The sequence below is a fragment of the Mugil cephalus genome, chromosome 11, assembly GCF_022458985.1.
Source record: "Mugil cephalus isolate CIBA_MC_2020 chromosome 11, CIBA_Mcephalus_1.1, whole genome shotgun sequence".
In the NCBI taxonomy this organism is placed as follows: Eukaryota; Metazoa; Chordata; class Actinopteri; order Mugiliformes; family Mugilidae; genus Mugil; species Mugil cephalus.
Window position 1 is genome coordinate 5044782 of NC_061780.1, and position 17246 is coordinate 5062027.

Genomic DNA, 17246 nt, shown 5'->3' on the forward strand with positions numbered 1-17246 from the left:
CTTCTTCTGAGTGGGTCAGAGTAATTATTCTCTTCTCAGTTTTTGTCAGTGTATCACTGGGGTATAAAGATGACTTGACCATACGCCAGTATCACAGATTTAACTCTGCTAATGATGGGATTTTCATGTGTATCTGTGTGTTTTTTGGCCCCAATGAATTCTAATGGAATCAATGCTCAACTCAAGAGAGGGAGTTCATTCAAAGACCTGATGTGAGGTGGGCGGTAAGCAGAGAAACCCTGAAGTGTCAAGAGTCAGCAGGAGGCTTCCTGTTTGAGTACGTCTACCTCATTCTGGCCCAAGACTGGACTCACCACAAGAGTGAAGCAGTATAGACACACAAAGAGTCAACTATTCTGTTCCCTTTTCATACAGGTAAATTACACAAGTAAACATAGTTGATACTGGCACAGAAATAAAACTGATCATTTACTGTACATCAGATTGCTGCCATCTGGTAACATTTAAAAAAGGACATCCAGTATTATGTCTTAGAGGAGTCCACATTAAATTTACTGCTCCAACTACTGCTTTCAGCTTCTTTTTTTATAGGAAACTGCTCCACCTAGTGGCAACACAGGAGAATTTATGTAATGACACAGTTCAATGCTTCCATATCAAAGTTTATTGCTGACATGCATGTAGAGATCTGATGAAGTAGAAAAATATGTTTTTTTTTATACAAACGTGTGTTTCATCTGTACAATTATGCAGTTTTCTGTATTTAGATGCCCATGTCCAACCAAGCAGCTTACAACACATTGTCCCATTGGGTTTAAACTACGCCACATTTCACATCCTACACCAAGTTTCCAGTTGAAACAGTCAGTAATATATCAGTTATATACTGACAACCAGGGTGGAAAAAAAATAATAATTAAAAACTAATAAAGCTGTACTTTTCATCCAGTCGGGGGAGTAGATCATTCTTTCTTTAGATTTACCTTTCCTAGAATCCAAAGGGGTAAATTAACTTCAAATTGTATTCGCTCTATCAAACTTTCCAAGTTCAAAATCATGCAACACTCACATGTTTTACACAGAGTTTTACCTCACACTATTTCCATGCTTTTCAGTCCACAATGCAGTCTACCAATACAACTCCGTAAAACAAACATTGAATGTGGTACAATCCACTAGCTAGGAAGTGAAACACTTTTTGTTTGGGGGGTACAGATAATAACATGTACATTTAACCTCTAGTTAGTAATCTGTAGTGGTGTCTCATGGAAGATGGCATTGGACACTTTCCACTGGCCACTGTTAATATGAACATTCAGCAATGCCTACAGTGTTCAGAAAACACCCTCTTCTGATGAACCTAGACTACTACAATACTGCTGTATACCCATAGAATTCACATTGAGGTGGGAGAAAGCCGACAGCTCTCTTTACATATTTTAGGCTCCAAATGTGGTGGTAAAATACACGTCAATCGGCATGTGTTGAAACAGAGTTGGTGTCTCACTGCGTGGAACTACATTACAATATGACTGGCGCAGTCATGATGGTACATTATTTACATACTGACCAGAGAGCGCAGACTCGTGGGGATTTGGGGGTAATGAAAGAAAAAAAAAAAACACTACAAAACCCCCCCTCCCATAAATCAAGATAACGTGCGAGTATCGTTTTCTTTAAAAAATAGAACTATGCAAAAGTCAGTCTCGTTATTAGTGTAGCTTAAGGTGACCACAGACTTTGTGGCAAAATGGCAAGAAAATGGTTTAGTAATCCACAGAAAGGAAATAAAATGCTACTCTTTCATGAATGAGGCTGAAAATGATCAAACTTCGATGGCTGAAGTTGAGCTATTGTTGGATTTCTTAAAGCTGAGAGAGCAAAGTGATATGGGGCCTGTTTCACTGGCATAGGTTTTTGACTGTCTACAATCAATGTCTGTGATACAAGCCCCAGTGGTTTAGGGGAAAAGTCTACACAAGTGAATAAATAAATCAAAATGACAAAGAAAGGAGAACAAGTAAAGACATTTGAAAAATATTCCAGAGTCAAGGTTCATGCAATCAGTTTGAATATAAATAGGAAGAAGTCTAGAGCCTAAAGCAGGTACCAATACGCAAAGGCAAGTTGCAGTGTACAGATGCCTAACAGTCACTGGTTAGTAGCTTTGCCATGGTTTGAAGAAACACTTTCATAAACTGAAGAACGCCAAGATAACTCAGCAACTAAATTAAAGTCTATCTGTATTTTCCTTTGTCTAAATATTACAGTATTGATTACCAGCCACCAGCTAGTCTCTAGGAGAGCCTACATGGTGAGATGATACAAGCATGTACAAGTTAAGCTCAAGAGAGGGCTTGAGAATGGCAACAGATATGTGATCATGTCCAATCGCAAAGCATTCATGTCATCCTCTAAAACATTCAGTCAAGCCCTGTCTTAGTAAAGCCTGCTCTGGTTTTCACAGTGTCTGCCTCTGAGGCAGGCCAGATAACAGAACACAATGATTGGAGGATAGCTTAAAAGGTCTGAGGCTGTCAGAGGTTAAGAGCTTGACAACTCCACAGACTCTTTTTTTTGCCTGGCCCAAAACAAAAGAACACACACACACTCATGGATACTGCAGACGTATTAAAAGGATAGAGTGACTGTTCACATTCATACTGAGAAACACTTGTCCCATGATCTGTCTTGACAAAGAAAAACAGGGAAGTTAGAATACCTGGAAGCCATTTGATTCTGAATGGGACTGTGGGTACCAGTTTCCTTGGCTTAGAATAAATTTAAGACAACATTTTTGGCAATAGAAACGTGACCGTGCCTGATCTTCACTACAGTGGCACCGGGGAAGTGTTACCATTAATATGCCTTGGCAGGGAGGATCCAACAGTTTTTTCCCATTCAGTTCTTGGCAATGTGACTTCCAGGTACCTCACACTAGCTGCCTAGATGCTAAAAATAGATTTCCACAGGGATGGGCAAAAGTAGGAGACAATGCATTCTGCAAATATCCAAGGATGCTTGTACACATACTTTGATATTCAGCGTTTTCTTCAATGCAAATATTGGGATAAAATGCTACTTCTTATGGTAGGTATGACTTAAAAAAAAAAAAAAAAGCTTATTCAGATTTTTCGAAACCACTCAAAAGGTTTCAAAGCATCACTCTGACAGAAAACATTAATGCTTTATGTCACTGGTGGCATCAAAACTCAATTGTTACAATCCCTTGTCTCAGAACAGTGAGCATGGTTTACCAACAGAGAAGAAAGACAGAGAGGTAGATTGATTTGAAGTCAGAATTACAGACAGGACCAGGGTTATTTTCTATACAGGAGAACAGTAGAGAGGAAAAGGAAGGAGTGAGAGGAGGAGGGTGGAATGGAGGTATACAGAAGTGACATCTGTGAACAGGTGATCTGACTTGAGGCAATACCATTAACCACTAGAGAAGGGGTTGCTACATGGTTCTGGTCCTGTATTTCTCAGGGTTCCCAGAACTGATGAGGGAAGTGTTACAGTAGGGAGACCTTAAAGGAGGAGGAGGAGGAGGAGGAGGAGGAATATGGTTAATAGTTTCTTCAACACTCCAAGCAGAACCTTTGTTAGCGCCTTGTGTGAATGCTGCCAGGTTTGTAGCACAGTGAGATCTGACAATGGGAAACCTGAGGGCAAGGAACCTTTGGTTCAGATCTTCCTGCAGGCCTCTCCGTCTCACCTGGCAGTTTGTTGTGGCGCACAGATCTGATCAACTCCACCTAGCTTGCTGCAATCCCCCTACATATGGAGCTGTCTGTACCCCTGCGGGTGCTGGGCCTCCTGTATGCAGGGTCAGTTTTGGGGCTTATCCTCCTCAGTCTTCTCTGAACTCTGCAGGCTTCTTTAGTTTCTGGGGAGGCCAGAGAGGCAGTATAGGTAGTTGGGGATCACTTCCGAAGGAAACGTTGGGCCAGGATGGCAGCGTCTAGCGGGCTGACGGGCTGGGCGTCATGGCCTAGACGTCTTACAGGTGGGATGCTGCCAAACTGCCGCTTGGAGAGAAAGCTCTTGGCCTCGTGAATAGTGTTCTTCTCTTCCGCCAGCAGCAGCTGCTGACGCATGTAGTTCTCAAATTCGTACTGTGAAGACTCTTCTATCGCCTTGGCCTAGGGAAAGACAACACATTCAGTTCAATTTGCTGCTATTGCTGTTGAAACATGTAGGTTTGCAATGTGTTAGCTATAGGCAAATTTGTTTATTTTAGTATTACTTTAATAGTTAACACTAACACCAACGTTAACCACAATAACATACACATCATTATAATTTGGGCCGCTACACACACATGTGGGATGTCACCTTCCTCCAAGACCTTACCTCTTGCAGATGTTCTGGATGATTGACTTGATCATCAATGTCTGGAACCACCTGTAGAGGGCCACTCATCGATGAAACAGACTGCCTGTGATTAAGTACACACAATATGATTAATACACAATGATGGGCTTGGGAGGTTGTAATGGCATGCGAGCAATTACTTTATGACCAAGAGTTGAATGCAAGCAGTTAATGTAAATAAAAATGGTGTAGTTTTTCAAACATCCAGCAGGAGGTGCAATTACCATGAGGCTATGATGCCACTGAGGGACTCCAGCACCTCTCCTGCAGTCAGCCTCTGCTGAGGGTCCAGCACCAGCAGTTTTCGAATGAGGCATACTGTATTCTCTGACACACGGCCGTCCCTGTGAGAAAATGGAGGCAACCGTTACGGTTCATTTCATTTTGTATTACAGAATTGCAACAAAATAAACAGATGAAACCGTGTGCTTTAAATGTGCTACGTCATAAGAGCAGTGTGGTCACAGTGCGTTATGCAAATCCAGGTTCACTACTCACTCTGGGATGGAGTACTCAGCAGCCTTGATCTTGCGGAAGAGTTCTTGAGGTACACTGTCATAAAAGGGGAACTGGCCATACAGCATGGTGAACAGGACGACACCAAGAGCCCACATGTCACTGGGTTTACCGCGGTACGGCCGACCTGAGGACAGGAAGGAGAGGGAGTCAGGTGTCTGTTTGGTAGACATAGAGGTTGATATTTACTTAATGGCAATGGCAGTTTTTGCTCAGTGTGACTCAGGATGATCAACCCTTTAACAAGTTTAAATCCAGTTAAGTCACCAGGCCTAATGATTAACAAAACAAGCAAACGCAAGCAATGAGTCCTCATCCATATATTTCCTAGCCTTTTTTCCAGCACACTGACTTTTAAAACAGTTTTTATAAATCAACCCTAAGACATTAAACCAGGTGTACACTGACAATAAAGAGAATGGAGCTGGAGAGGGTGGAGCTTCGAGGCTGTGCATGACCATAGGCAGTGTTGTTACAGTCAGGGAGGCGGCAGCAACAGCAACAGGCAATTATGTTAAAGCTCGTCTCTCACACACTCACACACACATGCACAAACACACACACGCACACACAAACACACACACACACGGGGGATGGGACGGGAAGGGGTAGATGGGAGTAGTTTCCCTCCCGTGAGTCATCAGTGCATGAGTCACTGGAGCTCTGTGTAATTGTGTGCCTGTCACGTTATGCTGATATACATGCAATGGGTTTCATCTACGGTTCTCAACTGGTTGGACGTGAAAGATTCACATTTTTATTTACACTGTCAAGGATGTTGCTCTGGAAATCAATGACTAGTGGAAATTCCAAGGAAAACACGTCAAGCGCCAATGTTGCTACTGTGCAGTGCTCAGGTGTACAACATTTACTGTGACATATAAACACCACACAGCTGAACAACAAAAATAGTTTCTTCTTTAGTAAGAACAAAGTAGCTTCCTCTGCACACACATACCATACATGAGAAAATGCAACATCATTCTGATTACACAAACAAAAGCAGAAAAAAAGCTATTTCTTGCTTTTGTCAGTCCAAGATTGCAACATAACCTCCTTGTTGCTTAATAACCGGAAAATCAAACACAAGACTGACGGCTGAACGTTGCGCAATTAAAAATCCTGTCTGGACCCAGATCAATAAGGGTCACTTTTCTAACCATTTTGATCTGGCATTTAAGGAAATACATTAGATACATTAGTGTTTTAGTTAGCATAAATCTCAATGCCATTTCACTTCTTTTACACCTATGCACACAACGTCAGCCTCTTCAGAAGCAACGTTGCAGACTCTAAACCACAGGTGTCAAACATACGGCCTGTGGGCCAAAAGCGACCTGTCAGAGGGTTTAATCTGGCCCATGGCGGGAAAAATTTGCAAAGTGGAAAAATTACATCAAAGACATTAACTGCAATCTTTCCAATAACAGATGTAGAACTAAACAGGAACTGCACTTCCTTCTCTTACAATTTGTTTGGTTATTCATAAAATGTTTTGTAATACTGTAGTTCATTAGAAGTAAGTTTCATTTTGAATTTTATGAAGTATTTAGTTAATATGCTATTGAGTCACTGGTCTAGCACCCCTGAAATCAAACTGGGCTCTATGTGACCCCTGAACTAAAATGAGTGTGACACCCCTGCTCTAAACAGTAGTTCCTCTCAGTGTCTGAAAAGCATTGCGTTTGATCTACACAGTGTCTTTTAAAGCATGTGCAAACAGCATCTGTTTTTTACTCACTACTTAATACATCAGGGCTAATGTACGCCGGACTTCCTCTCTGGTCTTTCAGCAGGTCATCTTCGCTCACCAGGTGCTTTCCCAGGCAGAAGTTGGTGATGGTGATTCTGTGAGTGCTGCAAATACACACAAATAAACTAGGTCAATGATTGTGAAACAGAAATCAATTCCTATCAAGTAATCACCTAAACATTTACACTGCTAATCAACAACCTCCCAAGTATTTTCCACTTAAAATGACTCAAAAAATTTCAGTTTAAAATGTGACACTATGACACAGAACCACACACAGGCTGAGACAGGGAGAACTTGCAGGGATGCCTTGTTGTTTAACTAAATGAACAGTTCACTGGGCTTTTAAAATATCTCTTGTGACAAGATATAGACAGGCTACACATGTACATTTTGTTACTCTAAAACAATTCAAAACAACATTCCTGATAACCACACAATGTTAACACAACTTCCTCCCTAATAACCCTGATTCAGTAGATGTCAGCCTTCTTCTTGCATCTCTCCACTGGAATCCCTGAAACCCCTCCTCTGTTATGATTTCCTCATTCTAAATCAAGAGCCTGATTTCTTGTAGAAATATATATAGATCAATTTCCAGCAAGAACACAATCACGGCACGGTACAGAAGACTTCTCAGTAAAACTTTCTATAAGTCCCTGACATGTTTGGCACAGACTGCAAACCTATTTCAAGATAATTACTTTGCACTGTCAATAACCTCCAAAATAAAATGACCTCTTAAAACACTTCCATATATTTATCTCCCCTGTGTTGTTGCTTTTGTACTTTGTCTACACAAGTTAGCACTATGGTTTTACCCAGACATACAACCCCTGGCACTCCAGGGTCTTAGAATATATACACACACGCAATAGAAATAGGTTTGTGTGCCTCAAAGAAAAAAATTATACATGATAAAGTACACAAGTAAGTTACACAAGTAAAAAAGATATAACATTAATGAAAAGATGGGAAGATAAAAAATGAGGGTTTTAGAAAGAAGGAGCAAAATATGCAACAGTGTGTTTGACTTATTTGGTTTCTGTGGAAATAACACGGCATAACAAAATCCAAGTCATCAAGGTAAATTTACTTTGCTTATTACACGTAGAAACCCAACTCTGTTAAAAGAGCACAGTCCATAGTCCCTCTGCTTTAGCAGAGAAAGAGAAAATAAAAAAGCTGCACTTTGACAAACATATGAGTCAACCTGTGGCTTAGGATAATTGTCTTGATGACTAAGCCTGCACAGTGATGGGTTGGCAGACGAATATATAAAGCTCAAGAAGATTTAAAATATGTACACAAATGCGCAACTTCAAGTGCACCCACACGATTCACTCCCATGCTGAACATGCACACACAAAAATGCACTTAAAAGCACATGGGAGCACACAAAATCAGCCACCGTCTGCAGCCTGGTCCACTCTGGATCACGCTCTTCTCCCACATCCGCTTTCTAAAAAGCCTGAGGTCAACAGCTTCCCTTATTCTCTCTCACTTTCACACCCTGCTCGATCACACACATTCACTGCTCCCATTACAGTGTCCGGAGCCAATTCTTGTTAAATAGTCACTTTCCAACCAAACGCCCTAATCCCAAGCCTCCCCATAGAACATTCACTCCACATAATTTCCAGCTACTCATGTGATCCAGCCCCTTCAACATCTTTTGTGTTCCAGCCATACAGTGGCGTTCTGATCTGTACAAGGATGGGCCAGAGGAACAGAGTGCAATGCTTCAAGGACCCTCAACATAAAAGCTTCCTTTATGGAGAAGCCTGTTCTTTTGTCTGTGTGCATCACGACCCAGGCTGCTATTCTTACACCGGAGATTGGGTAAATGAAATTGCATGTTTGCCTCATGAGGCAAGGGTCCCCGAGGACTGAAGAGAGACCACACTATCTCAGCTTCCTGGTCATGTGACCTTAGCCAAGTCAGGAAATCAGAAACCTAAACAGCCCCCCCACCTTCATACCCGCAACATTCTGAGGAAACTACACCAGCTGAGAGGGGAGGTTAAACGCAGGGCAGATTCTACAGAGACCAGCAAATTTAATTTCTCTGAACTGTTAGGAACCAAGCATCTGAATGGTTTTACTGAGACCCAGGCTATAGCATAGCTGTTTTTGATGGTAAGGTTCTGCATCATGGACACATCTAATGGGCGACTCAAGAGTGGAGGATTTCTCAATGTTTAAAAAAGTGAAACACGCCTTGATGGAGCCTGAGTCCATATATGGCTATGTACACTCACAAATAGAATTACATTTAGGAAGTCTGTTCAACCCTGACATGCATCATCAGCAGCCCTGCAGAGTGATTAATAACATCCTGCTTTCATAACAGCTGGTTCTGAAAAAGGAAATCGCATCATTCTTGCATAAACTGCTGAGCTTTTCTATGGCATCAGTGGATTGCTGAGTTACAACAAGTTGCAGAGGAGAGAGATTTTTAGATGTGGTATCCCTCTAAACTGACCATATCGACAGCAGATTCATGCAAAGCGGGGTGACAAGGAGATTTGAATGTGCAATTATGAAACGTGAATAGACATATAAAATGAAACCGGAAAGACAATGGGTGTAGGAAAAAGACTGCAGCGTAAAAGAAGGACAAAAAGCAGAGTACCGGGTAAATAAATCATGACTCTGTGCACGTGTGTGTGTGTGTCTGTCCGTGACGTGCACTGCCATGTGAGTCAGCTCTGAGCTATGGGGCCTTTGGCAGGCCTCTCCTTTGTCTCCAGCTGGGACGGAGTGTTCCGCTCGTCTGCTCCTCTCCCCGTCACCCCCCCTCCCCTGATCAAAACACTCTCCTGTTTCATCACTACCAATACCAATACCACTACCACTACGACTGCTGCTGCTCCTGTTTGGAGTTATGGCTGCTGATGCATAAAACGTAGCATGTGTATGTGGTAAAGAGATAAGGCAGGAACAGGACATCTCAATGCCCAAACTCAGACGTGTGGAGGCAAGTAGTTATGAATAGTCGACAGGAAAACTCAGCGATGAAGGTCACTCCACTCCATTTTTGGGAGGGAAGGTGCATGTAAGTGAGCACAGGTTTAGTCAGTTAGTCCTTCCAAATAAAATAAAGGCTAGTGGCTATGCAGGATGATACAAGAGTGTATCAAGATCAGACAGACATATTTTTGATGCAAAATTTCCTAATTTTCCAGGGAAACGCGTTTTAAACAAATAAAAGACTAATTGTTATTTTAAGAAAGGGTGGTTTTCCAACCCAGAATACACACAAACCATCTCTTTCATACACGGCTGGAGAGGGTTTACAGATGAGTAGTTTTCCACTCTGCACGGCTCATCTGAACTCCTGTACTCTGTGACCTGAGGTGCACTCAATGGGGTCCCGCATGCTGTGTAACACCACTCATACCTCCTAACCCCAAACACACTCCCACTGAGAACAAAGCAGTGGCACATTCTTTGTTCTGTTTTGCACCACGGCCCAGTTTACCCTCCATTCCCCAAAATTCTAACCATTGGGAATGAATCATCAGCCTTTCCTCAACAGACAGGCACAAGCGAGAAGGACTTTAGGTTCCTCAGACTGATCTCCCTCTTAGTCTAAGAATGTGACCTCTGCTTGGGTTCTAGCCAAACACTCACCAGTACAAGCTGCCAGGCCTTGCAGAGGCCTCTCACACACACGTGAGCTAAGACAGAACGACTTACTGGGAGACTACCATGACTGATCCAGTATAATGAGAGGGGTTATTGGCCAGCTAACCAATCAACAAGGGCAAATGAAAGATTGTGCATGGTCTTACCGTTTGTTCAGCACCATATTTCCCAGTTTGAGATCTCTGTGCACAATGTTTTTCTGCAAGGAGGAAAGAGAGTAGAAAATAGTTTCGTCAAATTGTTCTCATTGAATCACTGCTATCATAACAATAACTTTGTTTCTGGGAGGGGCAGGCGAGCATGGGAAATGAGTAATCAAAAGGGATGTGCAAATAGCAAACACTAACAAAGCAATTTATCCTGCAGCTGACAAAGGCGCAGTAGTACCCAAGCTTTCTCCGTTGATGAAAAGAGAAAATTGTGCCTTCACTCTTTCAGGCACACAGTGGGTGCAGTACAATGAAAAATGCCCTTTTCAAAAAAGTGTTGCTGTTCTGGGGCTAATTATCAAATTTTACCCTAGACTCACCTTATGTAGCGCCTCCACTACACGCACCACATCGTAGAAGATAACAATCGCTTCACGCTCGCTTAGTCGCTTCTCCTTTATGACATAATGCTGCAGGTTTATTAGATCTGCCGTCTTGTCGTTGAAGTCATGAGCACACAGGCAGTCCAGCACGAGGCAGATCCGCTTCTTCATCTTGCGCACCTTGTTGGCTTCCTTGTCTTCCACGATTTCATAAGCTCGATCCTTAAGAACAATTGTGAGAGAAAAACAAAAAACAAAAAAACATTTGAAATGGTGCTTACTTCGTGGAGTTGATGTATTTCAGAAGCTCTTTCTGCCAGTATCCAATTAATATAAAGGTGAGTTATCCACACACACCATAGTTTTTCTGTAGTAACCAATTCCAATAGTTAAGCACGCATAATCATTCAGCTTCGAAAGACATTTTCAAGGAGGGTAGAGTCCATCAATCAACAACCTACATGTAACCGATATGAATGAGACTCATCTAAATAACAAAGGTCATTCTTCTTCCTCCAGCAGCCCATGCACACTCACCACTTGTTGATTATTGATTTTTCTATCAGGTAGTTAGTGTTTTTTTTATTTTTATTTTTTTAGATGTAGTCAGTACCTCTGAAAGAGTACATTATTAGATGGTTATCTCACAGTGGCGATGCACTATTATAATCCAATCAATACTGCAGGTCTAAATGAATCAGAGTGCACGGCTCAATACTGCTATTCTGAGAAGACCGGCACGCTGGAACAGACAGGACGTGAGAGAGGGACAAAGAAGGAAAACGCAGAGAGAGAAAGAAGGCAGATGGAACAATAACAAAGTTAGAGGAGGAGGCAGACGGGAAGACAGGTGAGGGAGGGGGATCATTGTGAATGAATGGGGCTGTGAACAGAAAACGACTGCAGATAAATATAGCTTTTAATGGTACTCCCACTTCTCTATTGAAACAACCTTGATAAGGAAAATACAAGCAGCTGGCTGGACTAATGACAAGCTTGCTGCAGCTATTACTGAGCTGATAAGAGCATGCCGTTACTTGTACTTGCATGGTGACACCATATTTCAAACTGAACAGAAAGTGACAGAAACTTCTCCATGGTGATGCTGCTGTATTTATCAAGCTCAGTTATACAGAATACTCACCCACACAACGCTGAGTAATACACCATATACTAGAAGCACTTCTTTTTATTATGATGCTAATTATTTGAAAAACAATATATTAAAAACCTGCCAATGGGAAGGGAACTTAATTGCCAAATATGTGAAGGTTTACCTGGAAAAGGCCATGGTGGTGGACCACCCCATCCTGGTTGTGAAGCAGAGAAAGGAGGGAGTATTCTGTGTGCAGCAGCATTTTCCCCTGCCTTTCCTCTTGCGTCTCCCCAGCAGAGTCCACCCGCTCCTCCAGTGTCAAGATCTGCGCATAACCACACATGAGCACAGAGCAAACATAAGAAGTCACAAGACAAGAGCTCATACAAAACCAGAGAGCAAAAAAAGAGAGCTTATGGCAACTAATATTCCCTGTCAGTCACTGTTAGACCTGACACTAAACCACTTAATGCGTGCAGTTATGACATTAAGTTACACGTGTATGGAATTTAAGTCTGGAGAAGATGTGTCATAGCAGATCAATAGCTTTCTTCAAACTCATAACCCAGTGTGAAATCAACAAGTTGTGCAGAAGAAACTGAAGTGCCGTAGTCATGGGTATGAGAGGAGGGTCCCGCACTGACTCATCATATGGTTTTAGGGGTTAAGAGTTGACATTCCAGGTGGGGCGCCACCTTCTTCCCTTCCTTTCTCCCCCTCTATAGCTCTATAGCCCCTCTTTCCTTGTTTAACAGATGCTAGATAGCCCCAGTAAACTGACTGCTTGGCTGACGTTTTGTTGTTTGTGCCAGACTGAAACTTGGGGCAATAAAATGAACACCAACCAAGGAGGGTCAAAGTTCACATGTCTACAGGGACATGACAGCTTTCCTTTGAATGATATGCTTTGTTTTGAACCGTGTTTTACTCATTACATTCATGAGATAGAAAAACACTTACTTTGAGCTGATAGAAATCATCGGTGCCGTCTTTCCTGGCCAGACACTGCACTATGCTCTGCACTGGTGAGTTGCCCAGGCGAGGCCCTGCAAGGATAAGAAAAGGAACAGCTGCATGACCAAAAGGCAGGCTACACGCTGAAGTGTGTGCTCTCGCTGCAACTCATTAAAGGCTGTATGTGCATGCACCCATTAACACCCCTGGTGTAATGTTTTCTTTGGCACTCTGTATTGCAAATAGTGGAGGAGTTGTGCAGCAGAAAACATACATGTTTCAAGAGTATAGGAGAGAAACACATTTCCCACAGGGAGGAAATAACCTTGCTTCGCCACAGACCTTTCAGGCCAATGTCATGGGGATCAGCAAAATTCTTCACATTCTTGTCTCAGGCGTGCATACACACAGAGACACCCCACAATTCATATACAGAAATAACGTTTCCCTGTTTCTTGTAGTTACATATGGGTTAACTATGTTCACAATGCGATTTCATTCCCACAGATGTTTTTGAAATGATGCTATTTCCATACATTTAGCGGCTTAGCAAACACTGGTAGCTTCCTTACCAAGGATAAAGGGCCCAGCTCTCTTGGCATTGCTGCCGGAAATCCCAGAACATTGCAGCTTGCTGGCTCTGCCTGATGTCTCTCCAGCCCCCCTCTCCGACGAGCGCCGCTTGGACATACTGGAGCTCTACGGGGGAATAAATCTGATTAGTACATGGGATAAAGATAGTCAGGTTAAAGGGAAAGTGCATACACGTGACTGGAAATATGCAAATGAATGACAAAACATCAGGGACCTGTAAAGAACACGATCATTTTCTAAACAGTAATAAATAGCGTGTAAAAATCAACACTATACCAAGCACTTTAGCAGTGGTCCTACACGCTGACTGAGAGTACACCGATTAGTAAACAGAGGTGAAAGGAGTTAAACTTCAGCTCCTCCCTCTACTTTAAATATCCCTCCCTCACATTTACCAACACCTAAGTGTCAATGTGAGGCCATTACAGCTCCATTCAGAATAATGGCTGCTGGTGTCATGGTTAACACCTCATTTTCAATCTCCCCAACGGCCAAAGTGTATGCAACATAATCTGCAATTTAAATGGGCAGTACTTTCATGTTAATGCACAACACCACTAGGACAAGATTCTTTAAACCGAAGCACCTTAATTTAACTCTCCAATCTTTATCTTTTCCTGCTGCAGTGGTTGTGGATTTAGAAAATCCCCTGGCTCTTAATCTGCATGTTTCATCTGAGAATCTGTGCAGGCCTTCCTCTGAAAGGACATATACGTTCAAGCAACGCTGGAACAAAAAAGAAACAAAACAAGTCCTTACTCTGCGATAAGGAGCAAGATCCACATGCCAGAAAAACCTGTGACACAATGTGACACGTCATCACAAAAGGATTTTAACTGCCGCAGCAGATCTGAAATACCTCCCAGAATTCAGAGTTATAAGAGGTATGCTTTGTTTACCGATACTGAGCTCTTATGTGATGAAACTCCATCTGTTTCCCGTAACAGGGAAGTAAAGCCCCGAACTGAGAAGGATGATTCATTCTACTGTTGACCCGAGTTTCCATTGGACAGACATGCATAAATGTCCAGGTGATGACACAGATAAGAGAGTGCCCTCAAGACTCTGGCATGTGCATCATATCGTCTGAAAACCTGCAGTTATGTACACAAGCAGGGCAGAAGAAAGTGATAATGCTTAAGTATAAATAGAACTGATGGCTTTGGTGTGCATATTTTAGCCAACTGAACAAGAGGAGTGATTGAGGCTAACTACATCCAAAAGTTATAGGGGGAGCTGACAAGCTCCAAAACAAATCTGAATAAATAATCATCATGCAAGTGCAGCAAACTCATTTTTTTTAATGAATTAGGCCATCTTCCTGTTTCAAAACGAATCGTGCTCCACTCGCCAGTTGGCGTTTTTGGGCAGATAGGAGCCAGGACAGTTGGCAGTCAGTATGGGCTGGTATGAATTCTCACTTCCATGAGGCTTTTTGTGATCCCAGACAGCAGACAGTGTCATCATCATGTCTCTCGCCCATCTGTCTCCATCTCCACTAGTCATCACCCGCTGAGTCTGATAAGCTGAGGTTTTCTGACAGCATTTATGGCACAAGCCAGAGTGACACAGAGTCACGCTGCCAATAGTAAGAGAGCATCTTACTCTAGAGGATGCAAAGCAATAAATAATGAGCTACTGCAATTCATGAGGCTCCTGGGGAGGCAAATTATTTAACTTTTGTCATCCAGCAGCCAAAGCGGTTTCACAGAATGCAGAATGTGCATGCAGCTTTCAATGCTGACAAATGAATGCCTTTTAAACAGCACTACAAAGGCTGCTATAGAAAGAAACATAAACAAAGAGAGCCAGAACTGATAGGAACTGCACTGCATATGCATTTCCTTACAGACAAATGATAAGTTCAAACAAATAAAGCACAGTAAATCAAGCACCTTGGGCTTTAAATGTAAATGTGACTCATTAAAAGAAACTGCTATGTAACACATGGCAAATTGACCTAAGGCGATCCATCTACCTACAGCTGCAGTAGTGTGGAGCCAACCCCAGACACATATAAAAAAAACAAAGGTCAGTGCAACCAACTAATGCACACTGACCTAAATGACATCAGCGCGATGACACCACACGGCTATCCTTTTCTGACACTGCCATGCCTCTCTGCACAGCAAGTGATCTGGCAAGCAAGGCTGCCTCTGCCTCCGACTGTACCAGAGGGAGGACAGGAACAGATACAGCCGCTGAATCATATCACACAAAAGGAGGAGAAGAGACACGCTGCCTGTGCCCACGAGAAATGTGGGCTCCTTAAATAGCATCAGAACAAAACAACCACGTAGGTGTCTCAGGATCCACCCACCCAGACCGCATGCCACTTGTCTGGCTCTGCAAGAAAAGCTCAACTGCGAAATCAAGGTAGTATCAAGATGGACAAAGAAAGCAAAATGGCACCTGGCCAGGTAGCAAACAAACAGATAAGAAATTGAAGCCATTGAGATAGTATGATTAAAAAAAAAATCAATGAATGCACAAATAGATACAAAAAATTAAGAAAGAAAAGGCAAAGTAACTCGAAGGTCATACGAGCTTCACACATGTCATACTGTCCTGCCGATAGCTGCAGTCGCCGACTGCGTTATTGCAATAACGGACGCCCTTCACCACACGACAACCCTGCGGACACAAGGTCACACTGTAAAAAAAAAAAAAAAAAAAAAAAAAACAAACACAAACGCACACGGGCTGCCACACGTTGTTTGATGCCATTTTGCGACCACAAAGCCTGGCCACCTCTCAGCCGCGGCAGCCAGCAGCGTAGAGCCGACGAGTCGGCTACGACGCTGACGTTATGCTCTGCAACTTGGACAAAAACCACTTCACGGGCAGCTCGTAACTTCATGCGTTCTGGACCCGTTACTAACTATTGGAGCGGTTTCAACGGGGACCGAGTTTGTGAGGACGACGTCTGAGTGAAACTGCGAATTAAACACATCTCCGCGCACCTTATTTTACGTGATATATTAACGAAGGGAAGTACAACCAAAGTGAAAATGCACACACAAATGGAAAAGGAAACCTTACTTAAATCCTCGCCTCGATACGCTGTCGCTGCTCCGGGCTCACCGGCCACACAAAGGGGCACACCGCACAGCGAGGAGTTGGGCTCTCGCTGCAAACTATACGCGGCAGCTGTTAGCTAGACTACGGCCGCCTTCGCTTGAATTCCTCGCCTACCCGAGAGGTTTAAATATGGTCGCTGGAGAGCGTCGTAAGCTAACGCCGAGCCGGAGGCTACAGAGCAGCCGCGAGGCCATTTAAACAAACTAGGTAACATTACAGCTGGCTAGCCGTGCCAGGAAGCTAGACAGCAACGTAGTCACCACCTCGCTTACCTCGAGCCAAAACCGCCGGCTAAAGTCTGCGTTGCCTCCTTAAAACACGGACATTTCTCGGGTACACGCTGCGGTGGTTGCGCGGAGCGTCTCTCTCAAACAGGAGGGACCGCAGAGGTTCGGTTTCGGGTTGTTTAGCCTCTGTTACCGAAATGAGCAATTAAGGGAAAGCCTTCGCTCTTCGCTGATCGCATCTTTCCACAGCGACAGCGCCACCTGACAACGGAAATGACGCACACGGTTTTTTGATTGACAGCTGGCCTCGGCCAATGCCTGCACTCGCTCCCCAGTAAACGGCTGGTGATGATGAAATTCTTTGCATAATAAAAAGTTGCTAAATGAAACACATTACATCATGGCTGTCTGCAAGGGTAGCATTTGTTTAATTAAAAACGAGTATGCCGTCACCGCGCAAATGTAGTGTCACATTTAGTTACATTAGTTACGTATTTTGTCAGA

General features: G+C 43.0%; 1 protein-coding gene across 2 annotated transcripts; it reads right to left on the reverse strand.

Moving 5' to 3' along the window:
- Positions 1–605: 605 nt before the first annotated feature.
- Positions 606–17014, reverse strand: stk40 (serine/threonine kinase 40). 2 transcript variants are annotated; one of them, XM_047598266.1, is made up of 11 exons: positions 16788–17014; positions 13413–13539; positions 12847–12932; positions 12068–12211; positions 10788–11012; positions 10405–10457; positions 6596–6711; positions 4837–4981; positions 4563–4682; positions 4318–4402; positions 606–4106 (listed from the first exon to the last, which is right to left on the reverse strand). In XM_047598266.1, the coding sequence occupies exons 2-11, from the start codon at positions 13528–13530 to the stop codon at positions 3888–3890; spliced, it is 1311 nt and encodes a 436-aa protein (XP_047454222.1). In that variant the 5' UTR covers positions 13531–13539; positions 16788–17014; the 3' UTR covers positions 606–3887. The 2 variants fall into 2 exon arrangements, with proteins under 2 accessions (XP_047454222.1, XP_047454223.1); XM_047598267.1 differs by lacking the exon at positions 16788–17014 and adding an exon at positions 16477–16761.
- Positions 17015–17246: the final 232 nt, after the last annotated feature.